Raw genomic sequence first — 14558 nt, forward strand, 5'->3', positions numbered from 1 at the left:
TTTTATTTTCCTTGACATTTTAAAACACAACATAAAGGCTCTCTTATACCTAGGTATTTTATCTTTAACTCCCATTTAGTCTTGGTTTCCTTATCCAGAGATGGTTTGTCTTTTATAAATTTACTGCCATTTTCTTAACTTACTCTAAAGCTCTTCTTCCTTAACAAAGCTCTGGCTTTGCTTTTACTTAAGAAATCATGCTGATGGACTCTGGCTTTCTCAGACCTTCCCTCTACACACACACCCAGCTATCTCATAAAATGTCTCTTCCATTTTCCTGTTTCTTAAAATATATTCACCTTCCTTTTTCTAGGAAAATTCAGGAAAAATAAGAGAGCTCCCAGAAACTTGTGCTTCAGAAACAGCAAAGTAGTGTTTCCCTATTTTCCTAGTAGTCTGTAGGCCTCTAACTCTTGAGTAGGAGATGAAGAGGATGGGATGGGTGTGGGGGATTCTTTTGCTGCCTTTTAAAGTTTTTATTTGATAGATAAGAGTTAAGGTTACTTTTTCCCATCCTATTTCAAATTTCCCTTAATTGCTGTTTAGAAGTGCAGCTATAAAACTTTTCAGATCACAGAACCCAGTATAGATCTCAAAAACCTTAACAGGACTAAAACATTCAAAATATGTCTGCTGGCAGGGCTCTATCATCATGGCCATCAGGAGTCCTGTGTTTCCAGGGTTAGTTAATCCTATTTTCCAGGCCTAGCAGATCTGTTAAATTTCTTTCATACAAACTGGGAAGTTACTCACAGTTCAGAAATGTGCACATTTCCCAGGAAAGCACACAGAATCCACAATTCTCTCCTCTAAATACAGCGAATCTTTATATACCTCTACATAAAACATTGAGTTGAGTATTGAGAAAGAAAATATCAAAACTTTAACATAAATAATAGGTCTTCTAAGGAGTGGCTGGTGGATTCTGGCTGACCTTTTGGTTAGCAGCCAAGCTCTTAACCACTGTGCCACCAGGGCTCCAAATAATATTTAAAGAGTTAATTATTAAAAGTTAGTCTACCATTTGAGCACACCTATGAAACACACTGGGCACTCTTTAAATTATTTAACTTGTTTATTTGATCAGAAATTTCAGCAAGTTTATTTTGTGTTAATAACTAATAGAAACTTTTTTATTTGCATAGCCTTAAATCCTAATGATATAATTCATGTTCTGGTAAATAGTCTACCCGCTAGCCCCTTGAAATAGTGGGTAAAGAGTGAGTCTGAAATGTAATCTTTGTTGGGTTTTTTTTTTTTAGTTTTTTTACTGAGATAAAATATACAGTTTGTGGCGATTAAATTCACCATTTTAATGTGTACAGTTCAGTGGTTTTTAGCATATTTATGATGTTATGTAACCATCATGAGTATCTAATCCCAGAACATTTCCAAACCTGGTATGTCCTAATTCTCTCCTTCCCCTGTAGATTAGGCAACCACTAGTCTGTTCTCTGTCTCCATGGATTTGCTTAGTCTGGACATTTAATATAAATTTGTCATACAATATGTGACCTTTTGTGCCTGGTGTCTTTCACTTAGCATAGTGTTTTCAGCATGTATCCATGTTGCATGAATCAGTACTTCATTCCTTTTATGGCTGAATAATATTGCATTGTATAGATATACTACATTTTGTATTTTGTTGGGTTTTTTGTAGTGAGCCATTTTGATTTCCTTCTGCTTTCCTTTTGTGTATATTTTTTAGATATATACTTAGTGGTTACTTTGAATATAACACTTAACATCTTGCATGTGTAATATCCTAGGTATTGTTCAAGTTTTGTATTTCCTTGTCAATCTTTGGAAGCCCTGGGAGCACAGTGGTTAAGTGTGCTAGTCAAAAGGCCAGCAGCAGTTCAAATCCATCAGGCGCTCCTTGAAAACTCTACGGGGCAGTTCTACTCTATCCTGTAGGGTCGCTATGAGGCAGAATTGACTCATTGGCAACGGGTTTTTTTTTGGTCAATCTTTAGCCTAGTTTTTCTATCCATTATTGAAAGTGGGTATTTAAGTCTCCAGCTATTCCTGTTGAAATTTCTGTTTCTCCTTTCAATTCTGTCTATTTTTGCATCATGTATTTTGGAACTCTGTTCTTAGCTGCATATGTTTGTAATTGTTATAGCTTCTTAATGAATTGACCTTTTTGTCATAATATAATGTCCTTTTTCTCTCATAAAATTTTTATGTTAAAGTCTATTTTGTCTAATAGTAGTACAGCCACTCCAGTTCTCTTTTTTGGTTACTGTTTGCTTGAAATATCTTTTTCCATCCTTTTACTTTCAACCTATGTCTTTGAGTCTAAAGTGATTCTTTTTTCTTTTTTTTTTCCATTCTGCCAATCTCTGCCTTTTTAATTTGAGAGTTTAGTCCTGTTACATTTCATGTAATTACTTATAGGAAATTTTTCTATTTGTTTTCTATATGCCTTATATCTTTCCTCACTCAATTCTTAAATTACTGCCTTCTTTGTGTTAAATAGATATTTTCTAGTGTACCATTTTAATTCCCTTATTTCTTTTACTATAAATATTTGAGTTATTTTCTTAGTGGTTGCCCTGGAGGTTACAATTAACATCTTAACAAACAATATAGTTTGACTTAATACTGATTTAAATTTGCTAATATAGACTGTGTCCCCTTTCCCTTTGTACTGGTATTGTCACATATTACACCTTTATATTTTATGTACCCATCAACATGCATATAGAATTATTGCTTTATGCAGTTTTCTTTTAAATAAGATAGTAAAAAAGAATAGTTACAAACAAAAAGTACATTAATACTGTCTTTTGCATTTATTTATGTAGTTATCTTTACCAGTGCACAAATCCTCAAGATCACACAGAGGAGACAGCTTGGTCCCCTCTCAAATCTTTCCTTAGCAAGCACACAGCCCTGGACATGTGTGTGGTCTTACAGAGACCCAAGAATATGTCCAAGCATTATAAAGCTTTTATTGTCCAAAGCATCTTATTCCTCAGCCTTTACCTCTAAGCTTTTTCGTGACTCTGTTGTTTCTTACGTAGATTCAGTTGTTGTTTTTTGTTTGGTTGGTTTGGTTTGGTTTTCAAAAAAGCACTCTTCAAGTTCTAAGAGCTTTTGGTTAGTTTCCATAGCCCCAAAAAAGTTGATTCGGATGTTTTTGACCAGTATTTTTCATTGCTATTTATGGGTGGGTGAACTTTTGAATTTCCTTTCTCCACCATTTTTGGTGACATCACTCCTGTATTTTCCTTTTTAGTTAGAATTTTGCTGTACTGGTTAACTTAAATAAAGGGATTGTAGAGGGGTTAATTTTAAACATAAGGGGAATATTAGGGGGGTTTTGGTGTATAACTGAAACCTTTGGCCCTGTACCTAAAGTGTGATATACATGCTGTATTATATTCAGTCTTCTAAATGCTTCCTAACACGTGGAATTAATTTTGGTCCTTATGCAAATGTACAGTAGTCATAATTCACAGTGAAGCAAGCATAACACAGAGAGGAATAATATAAAAAATGGTAACCAAGCTTTGAAAAAATATGTGAAAGCATGATCCTCAAGTATCTAACCTAATACCTGACACAGAATATAATGGTAGGAAAACATAAGCTTAGAGAAGTTTGAATCATTATCAGTAGGGGTGAGTAAAAGGAGGTAGAGAGGAAGCCCAGCAGTGTCAGTGATCTGCAAGCCTGTGAGCCCAAATATTACCACAACAGTGACCATCAACTTAGTGATCTTGTTCATACGAATAGCATGGTGCCAAAGCCAATTTTTTTTAATTTAGAACTGAAATTTGCGATTTCTTTACAACTTGAAATACTTGAGGTACATGCATCTTAAAATTACATTATGACATTTAAAAGCAATTATGTTGGTTTTGTTTGTGTGTGTTTGTGTGTGTGTGCGTGCTTTGTATGTGTTCTTTTGGTAGCAAGGAGCTGTACCTCCAACCAGTTCGGTTCCTCCCGTGGCCGGGGCCCCATCTGTTGGACAACCTGGAGCAGGATTTGGAATGGTGAGGGGTGACCTGTATTAAAAATTCTAATGTACAAAAATATCATCAACATTTCTCAGGCATTTGCCAAATCCCAAAGTAGCAAATATTGGTATAACATAAAGGAGCCCTGGTGACACAGTGGTTAAGTGCTTGGCTGCTAACCGAAAGGTTGGCAGTTCAAACCCACCAGCTGCTCCATGGGAAAAAAGACCTGGTGATCTGCTCCTGTAAAGATTACACCCTAGGAGACCCTATAGGGCAGTTCTACTCTGTCATATAAGGTCATTATGAGTCGGAATTGACTCCATGGCACGCAACAATAGCTGTAGCATATAACTCTCCCCAAAATGCAGTAAAGTAATATTTTAAAAGTTGCATCATCTGCTTTAGACCTTAAGGACTGTACATATGAAGTGATAAAGTCAGTTATAAAATACTTAAAGTAAGTTCTGCCATCAAAGTAAGTTCTACAGGACATTGTTATATCATTATTGGAATAAGATCTATTAAGTATAATCTTACCTGAATCATCAAAATCAACCCTTCATCACTATATTAAGGCTTTTCATGTATCAGTTCTATCACCAGCAAATTTTAGGGCTATTTTCCATAAAGAAGGAAGTTTTTCTATCTCTTTCAAGAGCTAGTGCTTCATTAGACAGACAACAACAAAATCTGTTTAGGATGAGGATGCTGTGTGGCCAGCCAGGCATATACCGTACATCAGTGACTTCTTTCCCAGTGGCTAACTTCACAGCACATAGTTCAAAATTACAAATTATACTGTAAAAGTTGTCAGAAACATGTTAAAGCCATTAAAGCCAGTGAATTCCACTCATGCTCTGAACTACTTTTCCTTTTCAGCCTCCTGCTGGGACGGGCATGCCCATGATGCCTCAGCAGCCAGTCATGTTTGCACAGCCCATGATGAGGCCACCCTTTGGGGCTGCAGCTGTGCCTGGCACACAGGTCAGTTTTTCAAATGTTGTCCATAAAACAAGGGTGCTAATAAGTGAAAAGCTGTCGCGTGGCAAACTGTTTTAAAAGTGTTCACCTAATGAAATCCTCATATCTGTTGCTTCAGAAGTAAAAGGGACACAGAAGCAAGATTAGCAATAGTGTCAGGTGTGGAGTAAAACTATAAAAATAATTCAGTGTCCTTGGGTCCTTCCTTTCTTCTCCTGTTTAATTCAGAATGGTACCCAAGAACAACCAGACATTTAAAACCTCTAGGGCATTTGTCCCAGAAAAATGAGTACTTCTGATCTGTAGCTTATTATGTACTAGCTTCATTAACAAGGATGCCAAAATACATGTGCTTTATTGAACTTTTTGCTGCTAATAATGTTAGTTATACTGATCAGTCACCCTTTCTTGACTCCTATAAATTGCCTGGCCAAGGTGGAAGTGTACATGCAACCTAAGGGTTTTCACCATGGGAAATTGACTTGGATGGAATCGGAACATCAGGTTATAAGTTTATTAACACTATGTTGAGCAAACCAAACCAAGTAGCTCAAATATATTTTAATGATATTTGTAAATGGTTTTAACTTACCAAATGGATATTTATATTGTCTTACCTGTAGAATACCTACTGTGAACTTCTGGAGTGTACTTTAAACCCTTTTGCTTCCTTGGTACATCTCTAAATCCATTTTCTACCTGTCCCACAAATTTGCTTTCATCTTCTTCACTTTGGCACCTCAAAAGCCATGGTGACCAGGAGAGAGAATGGTAGGTGTTGAAAGAGATAAATTCAGAGTGTGAGAAGTCCTGGCCTTCAAGGCCATAACCAATGTACTAGCTTCATGAGAATTTTTCTAGTCTGCTCTAGACAAACGGACCCTGTCTAGATTTTTTTTTTTTTTCAGGGAGTTGAGGGAAGTTTCGGGGGGAATGTTTGGGATTAAGTTTTACCTGGATGTGTTTAAACTATGAGAAGGATCTCATTTATTATGAATGCTTCCTTGATGGTATCTATAACTATTTGCTACCTTTTTGGAAAAAGATGATTCTGTTTTTATGAACGTGGAAGAATGTTATTGAGATTTTTTAAACTTTATTGTATTTTGTGTGCTGAAAGCTTTAGAAATCAATCAATACAATTTTATTACTTAAAGCAGTTGTTTTTCTTACACAATACCAGTGGTAGATGTTGTGTTGTTGTTAGGTGCCATTGAGTCGGTTTCAACTCATAGCGACCCCATGCACAACAGAACAAAACACTGCCCAGTCCTGCACCATCCTCACAGCCATTGCTATGTTTGAGCCCATTGTTGTAGCCACTGTATCAGTCCATCTCATTGAGGGTCTTTCTCTTTTTCACTGACCCTCTACTTTACCAAGCATGATACCTTCTCCAGGGACTGGTCCCACGTAATAACATGTCCAAAGTAAGCGAGACAAAGTCTTGCCATCCTTCCCTCCAAGATGCATTCTGGCTGTACTTCTTCTAAGACAGATTTTTTCATTCTTCTGGCAGTCCATAGTATATTCAATATTCTTTGCCAACATCATAATCCAAATACATCAATTCTTCTTTGGTCTTCCTTAGTCATTGTCCAGCTTTCTCATGTACATGAGGTGATTGAAAATACCATGGCTTGGGTCAGGCACACCTTAGACCTCAAGGTGACATTTTTGCTTTTTAACATTTTAAGGAGATCTTTTGCTACAGATTTGCTCAGTGCAGTACGTCATTTGATTTCTTGACTGCTGCTTCCGTGAGTGTTGATTGTGTATCCAAGTAAAATGAAATCCTTCACACTCAGTATTTTCTCCATTTATCATGATGTTGCTTTATTGGTCCAGTTGTGAGGATTTTTGTTTTCTTTATGTTAAGATGTAATCCAGTGTTAGATAGCACCAACTTATTTATTTAAAGAATGAAAATAAAAAATAGATATGTTGAAAACAGAATGTTTTAAGCAGCAATTGAATTTATAGTAAGTCAGGGAATGGTATGCCATATTTATATAATTTTTAGATTTGTATTTCCTATTTCAGAAAAGCATAGATCATTATACTATAAACATAAGTTTGCAGTTTCAGATAACATAACAGTTTTGAATTGCTGATGAGTGGACTGTTCCATCGTTCTTGATTTGATTGGTATCATGATAACTGTCATCTCACCTAATTATTATTCTGGATCAGTTCCTTGAGTTTCTTATCTTCAGGCAACTTCAAGCCTTACATTTATTTTTTCCTGAGATTTCTACGAAGCATTATTTCAGTTTTAAAAATGGAAATTTGAGTGATAGTGTAAATCAGTTAGTGGATTCTGAGTATAGAAACACATATAAAAACTCTCACATCTGAACCTCTATTTAAAAAATAAAAAAATTAACCCGTTGCCATCGAGTCGATTCCAACTCATAGTGACCCTGTAGGACAGAGTAGAACTGCCCCATAGGGTTTCCAAAGAGGAGCTGGTGGATTTGAACTGCCCACCTTTGATTAGCAGCCGAGTTCTTAACCACTGCACCAAGAACGTCTGTTTAGTGACCAATAAAAGCATACATCTTTGCCCAACACGCCCGGATTTTGAGATTTTCATGGTGTTACAAGCATAAGAGATTTATTGCACTCAAAGGCTAGATGCCAACTGTTAACTTCGTGTAGGTTTCATGAAATTTTCAAGGCCTTGTACCACAGGTATTGGTTAAACAGCACAAGGTAAGGTAATTCTTCATTACTTTTGTTGCAAATTCAGTACAATTCTTAGCTATAGTATTTAATAATCAGACTTAGCCTTCTCTGTGAGCTGGACAGGTGGTTTGGAATTCAGTCACATTCATGACTAGGGAACTGTTTGCTCAGCTGAAAGAAACATTTCCCCAAAACTTGACTGGTTTTCACTTAAAATAATTTGTATGAAATCCTAGTATATTTAATCATTTTAAGTAATGTCTCAGGTAGCTTTTTGCAAACTTTTTCTTTTCCAATTTTCCTTCAAACACATTCTCGCTATAAGAAAAGCCATTTAAATTCCTTTATTAGTTTAGTGATACTAATAACTCGAAGTAAAAATGCTTTTGTATAGAGAAATTGATTGTTTTATACAATATAGTCATACTATGTTTATGTGACTAGTTTTCCATGTCTTCCCTAACTTATATCCATATTGTTCTACCAGAGTCTCCAAATTTTGCTTAAGCTAAATCTGATGTCACAGAATTTTCAAGAAAGCCAAATATCATTTGATGTATATTTTACCAATCCAAAATTAAGCACAACACTATGACTAAGTAGAACAAAGCAGATTTTGTAAACCTTTAGCTATCTAATCTTCTGCACGTTTGTTTTCTGTGGTATGTGTTCTGCCTAATGCTTGTGTATCTCTGTTTGCTTTCTATTTCTGCTGTCTTGGGCTGGCTTTCCCCCATTAGCTTTCTCCAAGCCCTACACCTGCCACTCAGAGTCCCAAGAAACCTCCAGCAAAGGACCCATTAGCGGATCTTAACATCAAGGATTTCTTGTAAACAATTTAAGGTATCTAATATTGAGCTTTTCCTGTGGGCTTGTAATAATCAGCTGTATAATACTTAGATATTTCAGGTAAAGTATCTGTTTATTTATGCACTGTAAGTAGATGCCTTGAATAATGTTGAGTGTTTGTATTTTTAAAGTCAGTATTAAAAGCTATCTTTATCAATGAATTTTTAAAAATTTTATTTAATTCATAAAACTAAGAGGGAGAGAAACTTCCAAATTGTCCTTATGCTGGGAAAGCACATAGATTATACTGGTAAAACAGAAAGTTGCCAAGTTGCTTGGGCAAATTAGAAAATGATCACTTTATTACATGAGGGCTGGTATGTACAATAAGTTAGTGTTTATCATATTGCATTTAGAAATTTTCTAATAATAGATTTGCTACAAACTGCATTTTTATTTTGTTTATCCTTATTTTGCCTCATACAGTAAAGCTTAGATTATTAACCTTTGTGTTTCTGCATTCAAGCTGAATTTTAAATTTCTAATACTCTAGTTTTAAATTTCTAATATAATTTATGAAGTGATCAATGATGAACTTAGAGAAGGAAACTGATGAATGAAAAATGTTTACTATTAACCCCAACACCTAGCATGATGGGTAGATGCTTAACAAATAATTACTGTGGATGAACAGTAATAATACTGTCTTTCATTTGCACAGTACTTTTACATTTGATCTTCTCAGTAGGAGATCAAACCCTGTGAGATGTACTGGCCAGATACTTTTTGTCTCCATTTCACAGATAAAGAAACTGATCCTTAAGCATTAAAGTGCCTTGACCAAGGTCATACAGCCAGTAAGTGGAAGAGCAGAAAGAGTGTCCCAAGCTTTTGGACCACTGTCCAATGTTGATTTTATTATACATCTACTGCCTACCTTTATTAAAAACTTTCTCCAATGCCTACTAAAATTTCTGTGGATTCCTGCTTTATGATATTTTTCTTACACAAAACTAATAATTTATCACCTTCACGCCTTGACGTCTCAGCCAAGTAATTTCACCCTGTGTCCAGCATTTCTATTCCACTTTGGGTTGCACTGGACTGATGAGGGCATAAGTAAAACATGGCAATTAAAGTTTGAGGTGTGGCTAAGGAAACTGCATAGAGCAGCCTTATTCAGTAAATATCGTGCTCATCATATGCCAGGAACTTTGCTTGAGACAATCCCTGCCCTTAGAGATTCAGTCAAGACGGAGACAGACACAGAGTATTTTATGATATCAGAGAAGGGGAACCTACCTACCTCAGCCTTGAGACCCCAGGAAAGGTTCCCCAGCCAAGATAACTGGTGAAGGATGCATAAGCCAGGGAGAAAAGTAGGGAGTGTCATGAGTGAAGGAGGCATTGAAACAGTAGGGATATCTCCCTTTTCTTCTATTTTGTCACTTGTCCAACTGTTTAGGAAGTGACTCTTTGAACAATATAACAGAACAGAAGCTAAAAATAATGAATGTCACCACTCCTTCCTTTTATTTCACTGCCTGTTTTTAAAGGTTAAATCTTCTAAAGACTGAATATCTTACTACTAAGATTTCTAATAATTATCCGAATTTCAAAATTTTGCTGATACAATTTTCATCTACAGTGAAACTACACATTAAAAGTTTTTTTTTTTTTTTTTTTTAATTTTCCTGGCTGAAATTTTAAACTTGTTTTAAAGAATTAGGAAAAGTATATAAATGTGAGTTTGTTAATACAGAAACCTTTTGTGTTAAGGTTTTTTTGTAAAAATTGTGAGGTAAAATTGCAAGGGAGGTAAGATATTTGAGGAATATATAATATTCTGTTTTCTAATTCAAGTGCTTTTTATCTTTACAGCTGCAATTTTTGTGACTGAATAGGAAAAAAAAATGAGTTTGGAGACTTCAAATAGAATTGATGCTCAGAGTTTCAAAGTGAGCCACCAGTACCAAACCCAATGCTTACTCATAACTTCTCTTCCAAAATGTGTAGCACAGCTGTGAAAGTGAACATTAGGAATGTGTACTACCTTAGCTGTTATCCCTACTCTCAAAATTGTGGTGTATTTGGGTTATTTGTGTGTTGTACGACGTAAACAATGAATGGATCTTTCTGACGCCTTCAGTGCTTTTCTGGACCTTGCCCATGGACAGATGTTGCAGCTCTTGTGTGGCCATTTGGAAAGATGTGTCTGTGTTTTTTGAAGGTTTCAATGTATATATAACTTTTGGACAAAACCTAAACTCTCCCCATAAGTTCTCTTTTTCTTCTGTATCTCCGTTACAAGCATAGTGTGATAATATCAAATAGTAAGGGAAAAAAAAACTCTTAAATATACAAAACTTTTTCGGTGTGGAGTACGATTTTCCAATCACAGGAACTTCAGCTGTTGTGAGAAATGTTTATTTTTGTGGCACTGTATATGTTAAGAAATTTTATTTTAAAAAATATAAAGGTTAACGTCCATAATAAATACTTCTCATTGAAGCTACCTTATCAAGAATGAAAAATCATATGGGAAGAATTCCATGTTTGTCACTGCTGTATTAAAATATATATTTTAATTATATTTGACAGATTTTGCATCCGAATTGACCTATTTATTCATTCTTGATTAAATGCGCTGAAAAGTAAAAGGTCCATTTCTGTCATGTCATTGAAAAAGCAATTAGAAATGTGCACTTCAAGTGATTATGAAGGCACCCTGAGGTACATCTGTAATTTAAAAAATATTGAAAATATTTTAATTTTATTGTAGGTTTATGTACATCTGTTGATTTAGTATTTCTTTGTGTGTTCTGTAGACTAGTGTTCTTCCATTCCTCAATTGAGCTTAAAGTAGGTTTTGTTGTACCATTGTGACTAGGATTTAAACTAATTCAGAAAACTGTATCCTTTACTGTACATACTGTATTCTTTAATTTTTAATTTGTTGTCATACTGTCTGTGCTGATGGCTTGGCGTAAGATTTTGATGCATAAACGAGGTCACTGTTGATCAGTGTTGCTAGTGGCTTGGCAGCTCTTCGTAAAAGCATATTGGGTTGGAAAGGTGTTTGCCTGTTTTTCAAATTATTTAATAGATGTATGGTACCATTTAAAACGTGGTTGTGTCTGAATTTACTGTGGGGATAACATACATTGTAATGGGGAAAATTACCTAAAACCAATTTCAAACCGGCTTTTCTTTGTATTTCAGTTTAAAAACCCAGTGCATGTACGCCCTCTGAGATGCAATAAACACCTTGAACAAAGAAAATGCAAACATAACCTTTCTCTCTTTGATTATTTTTTAGAGGAAAAGTGCATTTCAAATAACATACCTAACATATTCAAAATACTAAAATTTTAAAAATATTCAGGAAGGACTTTCTTTTAAAATATGCAATTAAATTCTTATAATAGTTTTGTGAGACCTCTATGACTTTAGTTCACGTACACACTTGTGCATGCACACACACACACACTGACACAAAATCTAGACTAGCCTCTTTTAATTAAATTCCGTGACTTAATGTATAATACTGGCAATTCAGACCCACCCAGTGGCTCTGCAGGAGAAAGACCTAAAAATCTGCTTCCATAAAGATTACAGCCAAGAAAAGCCTACAAGGCAGTTCTGCTTTCTCACATGGGGTCAGTATGATTCGAAACCAGCCCAACGGCACTCAACAACAACCTGCCTACAACTAGATTATCCTAATGATAATAGCTTTTCAAAAAAGTAGTCTAATTCAAATAGAAGTATTTATCAAATAAAGGTATATTCTTATTTCTACATTAACACTGTCTTTCCCTTAGGTAAATGGGATTTATATCTTGAGAACTAACTTTTAGAAGTTTGTTTTTGATTATATATTATGATTTTTATATATTACATTTTGATTATATATTGCTTTTTGGGCATATTATAATAAAAACATTGTTTTTTAGGTTGTGACTAATTTTAAGTTTAATATTGCATTTTTATGTTAGTACAAAAAAGCTTTTTTTCGTCATTGACTAGCCCATGAATATAAAAAATATAAATTCTTAACAGGAGAAAGCTGCAAGAACATAGTTTTATATCAGACCCTGAAACCTTGATGTGGTGAGATTCTTGATGTCATTGTTAGGAGAATTGTCTTATAGATGAGACACTGGATGGAGTCTTCTGGGTAGTCAAAAAAACTACCCTTTCTGGATAATTGTCAAGACAGGTTCAGTTTACTCCTGGAGTTCTTCCACATGGTGAGCATTTCTGTAATGGTTTTACCCTGCCTTTCTAGCCTCATCTCTGCCTCACCCCAACCCTCCGCGTGCATGCACACATGTGCAAACACACACTGTTTCTTGCATGACCACACCAACTACTCACTTCAGAGAATTACTAAGCACTTTATTGGTTCACACAGGGCCATCTGCCTGAAATTACCTCAACAACCTCACAATGCAGCCAGATTCCACTTATATCTTCATGGCCCATTCCTGCTCCCCTCCCTATTCTTCACAGAGCACGACTTCATAAGCCTTTATGCCATTTACCCTATTGTACTGTAATTAGCTGTGAAGGCGTCCTCTGCTCTGGCTGATGATGAGCCGCTCCAAGGCAGGAACCATCATCTAGACATTTATCCTCAACACCTAGCACTTTGGTGCCAAGTAAGTGACTGAGGGATGAATGCAAGTATGTTGATTCTTAGAGTTCTCTTCACTTACCTGTATACGGCCGGGCTATTACTTTATTTCTGATTACTGAAAAACACCTTGCATATAGTGCATTTATTATCAAAAGTTATTAGAGTTTTAGTAGTTCTTTGTCAGTCCTTGTAATACAAGAACCAACACCAGTGAAAAACCCACCTTGAGTTTAAGATTTGAATCACTTTATGCGTGGTGTAATGATTGCAGAGGGTGGTTCTCACTATTAAAGTGCCTCCTTAGCTCCCTGTCTTTTATGTTGTTAACTGCACTTAAAGAAAAAAAAGACCAAAAACTTTTGGGGAGGAGTCATGAGGTTGAGATGAGGAGGAAAGGAGTAGACAAGAAATGAGAAATCCATTCACAAAAAAGATAAATTGTGCAAAAACTTATTTCTGCCTGCAGGTAGACATCTTTCACAAGATGTTCCTGAATTTTCATTGGTAGGAAAGGGCATGGTCTTGCAACAGCGATTACAGTATTTCTTGTGTGAAAATCAAAACGAGTGTTGATCTTAGTTGAAAAGTCACATTCGTTTATATTTTTGAGGCAACATGTTTTGTGATAGTTTGTTATCTTAGGATTTAAGGAAATTTCTGTTTCTCAGAGCCTTGCTGGCCACAGATTTCATCCTTGGATACATTATTCAGATCTCCTCTGAGTGGAAACATGAGGGAGTAGTGATCTGTAATTGAGTAGCATGGTAGTTAACCTTAGCTGAACTCTCAGAGTTGCAGCACTAAGTCATCTGAGTTCATTTCCACCGTAAGACATACATGTTCAAACCATTTTGCAACATAAAGATAATAGATATTCTATGATTAATTTAAAGAGAAGCGGTTCTCAAACTCTTTGGTCTCAGGACCCCTTTACACTCTTAAAATCTTAGAACCCTGGAAGCTTTTGTTTATGTGAGTTATATCTACCAATATTTACTGTATCAGGAATTGAAATTTAAAAAAATTAAAATATCTGTTTATTAATTTATTTAAAAATAACAATAATAAACCCTTACATGTTAACCTAAATAAAGCATTTTTATGAGAGATAATTTTCCAAAAAAAAATAATAATAATTAGAAGTGTGGCCATTTTTTTTGTATCATTTTTGCAGATCTCTTTAGTGTTAGACTTACGGGAAAACAGCTTCATTCTCACATCTGCTTCTGCATCCAATCTGTTACAATATCCCACGTCATGTAGCCTCTGGAAAACTCTACTGTGGGTACACTTGTGAAAGAATGAGTGTCTTAATATTATTATGAAATAGTTTTGACGTATTTGACCCGATAGAAAGGGTCTCTGGAATCTCCAGGGTCCCCAGACCACATTTTGAGAACCACTGCTTTAGAGCTAGAAGAATTGTTTTTATGGTCTTGGAGAGAAAAATTTACTGGTTAATATATTAGTTTGTTTTTTTTTTT

At 35.4% G+C, this 14558-nt stretch overlaps 1 protein-coding gene across 5 annotated transcripts in view; it reads left to right on the plus strand.

The window, feature by feature from the left end:
* The window catches only part of SNAP91 (synaptosome associated protein 91), a 173394-nt gene extending 161680 nt beyond the window's left edge, over positions 1-11714 (plus strand). For 4 of the 5 annotated variants that reach the window (XM_004386043.1, XM_004386042.1, XM_004386045.1 and 1 more), the window contains 4 exons: positions 3924-4007; positions 4854-4958; positions 8384-8486; positions 10314-11713. In XM_004386043.1, the coding sequence (XP_004386100.1) occupies positions 3924-4007; positions 4854-4958; positions 8384-8476 (282 nt within the window). In that variant the 3' untranslated portion in view covers positions 8477-8486; positions 10314-11713. Of the gene's footprint in view, positions 1-3923; positions 4008-4853; positions 4959-8383; positions 8487-10313 lie in introns of all 5 variants that reach the window. The other variant, XM_004386044.1, reaches the window with a different exon arrangement.
* Positions 11715-14558: the final 2844 nt, after the last annotated feature.

The sequence above is a fragment of the Trichechus manatus genome, unplaced genomic scaffold (assembly GCF_000243295.1).
Source record: "Trichechus manatus latirostris isolate Lorelei unplaced genomic scaffold, TriManLat1.0 scaffold00154, whole genome shotgun sequence".
Lineage (NCBI taxonomy): Eukaryota > Metazoa > Chordata > Mammalia > Sirenia > Trichechidae > Trichechus > Trichechus manatus.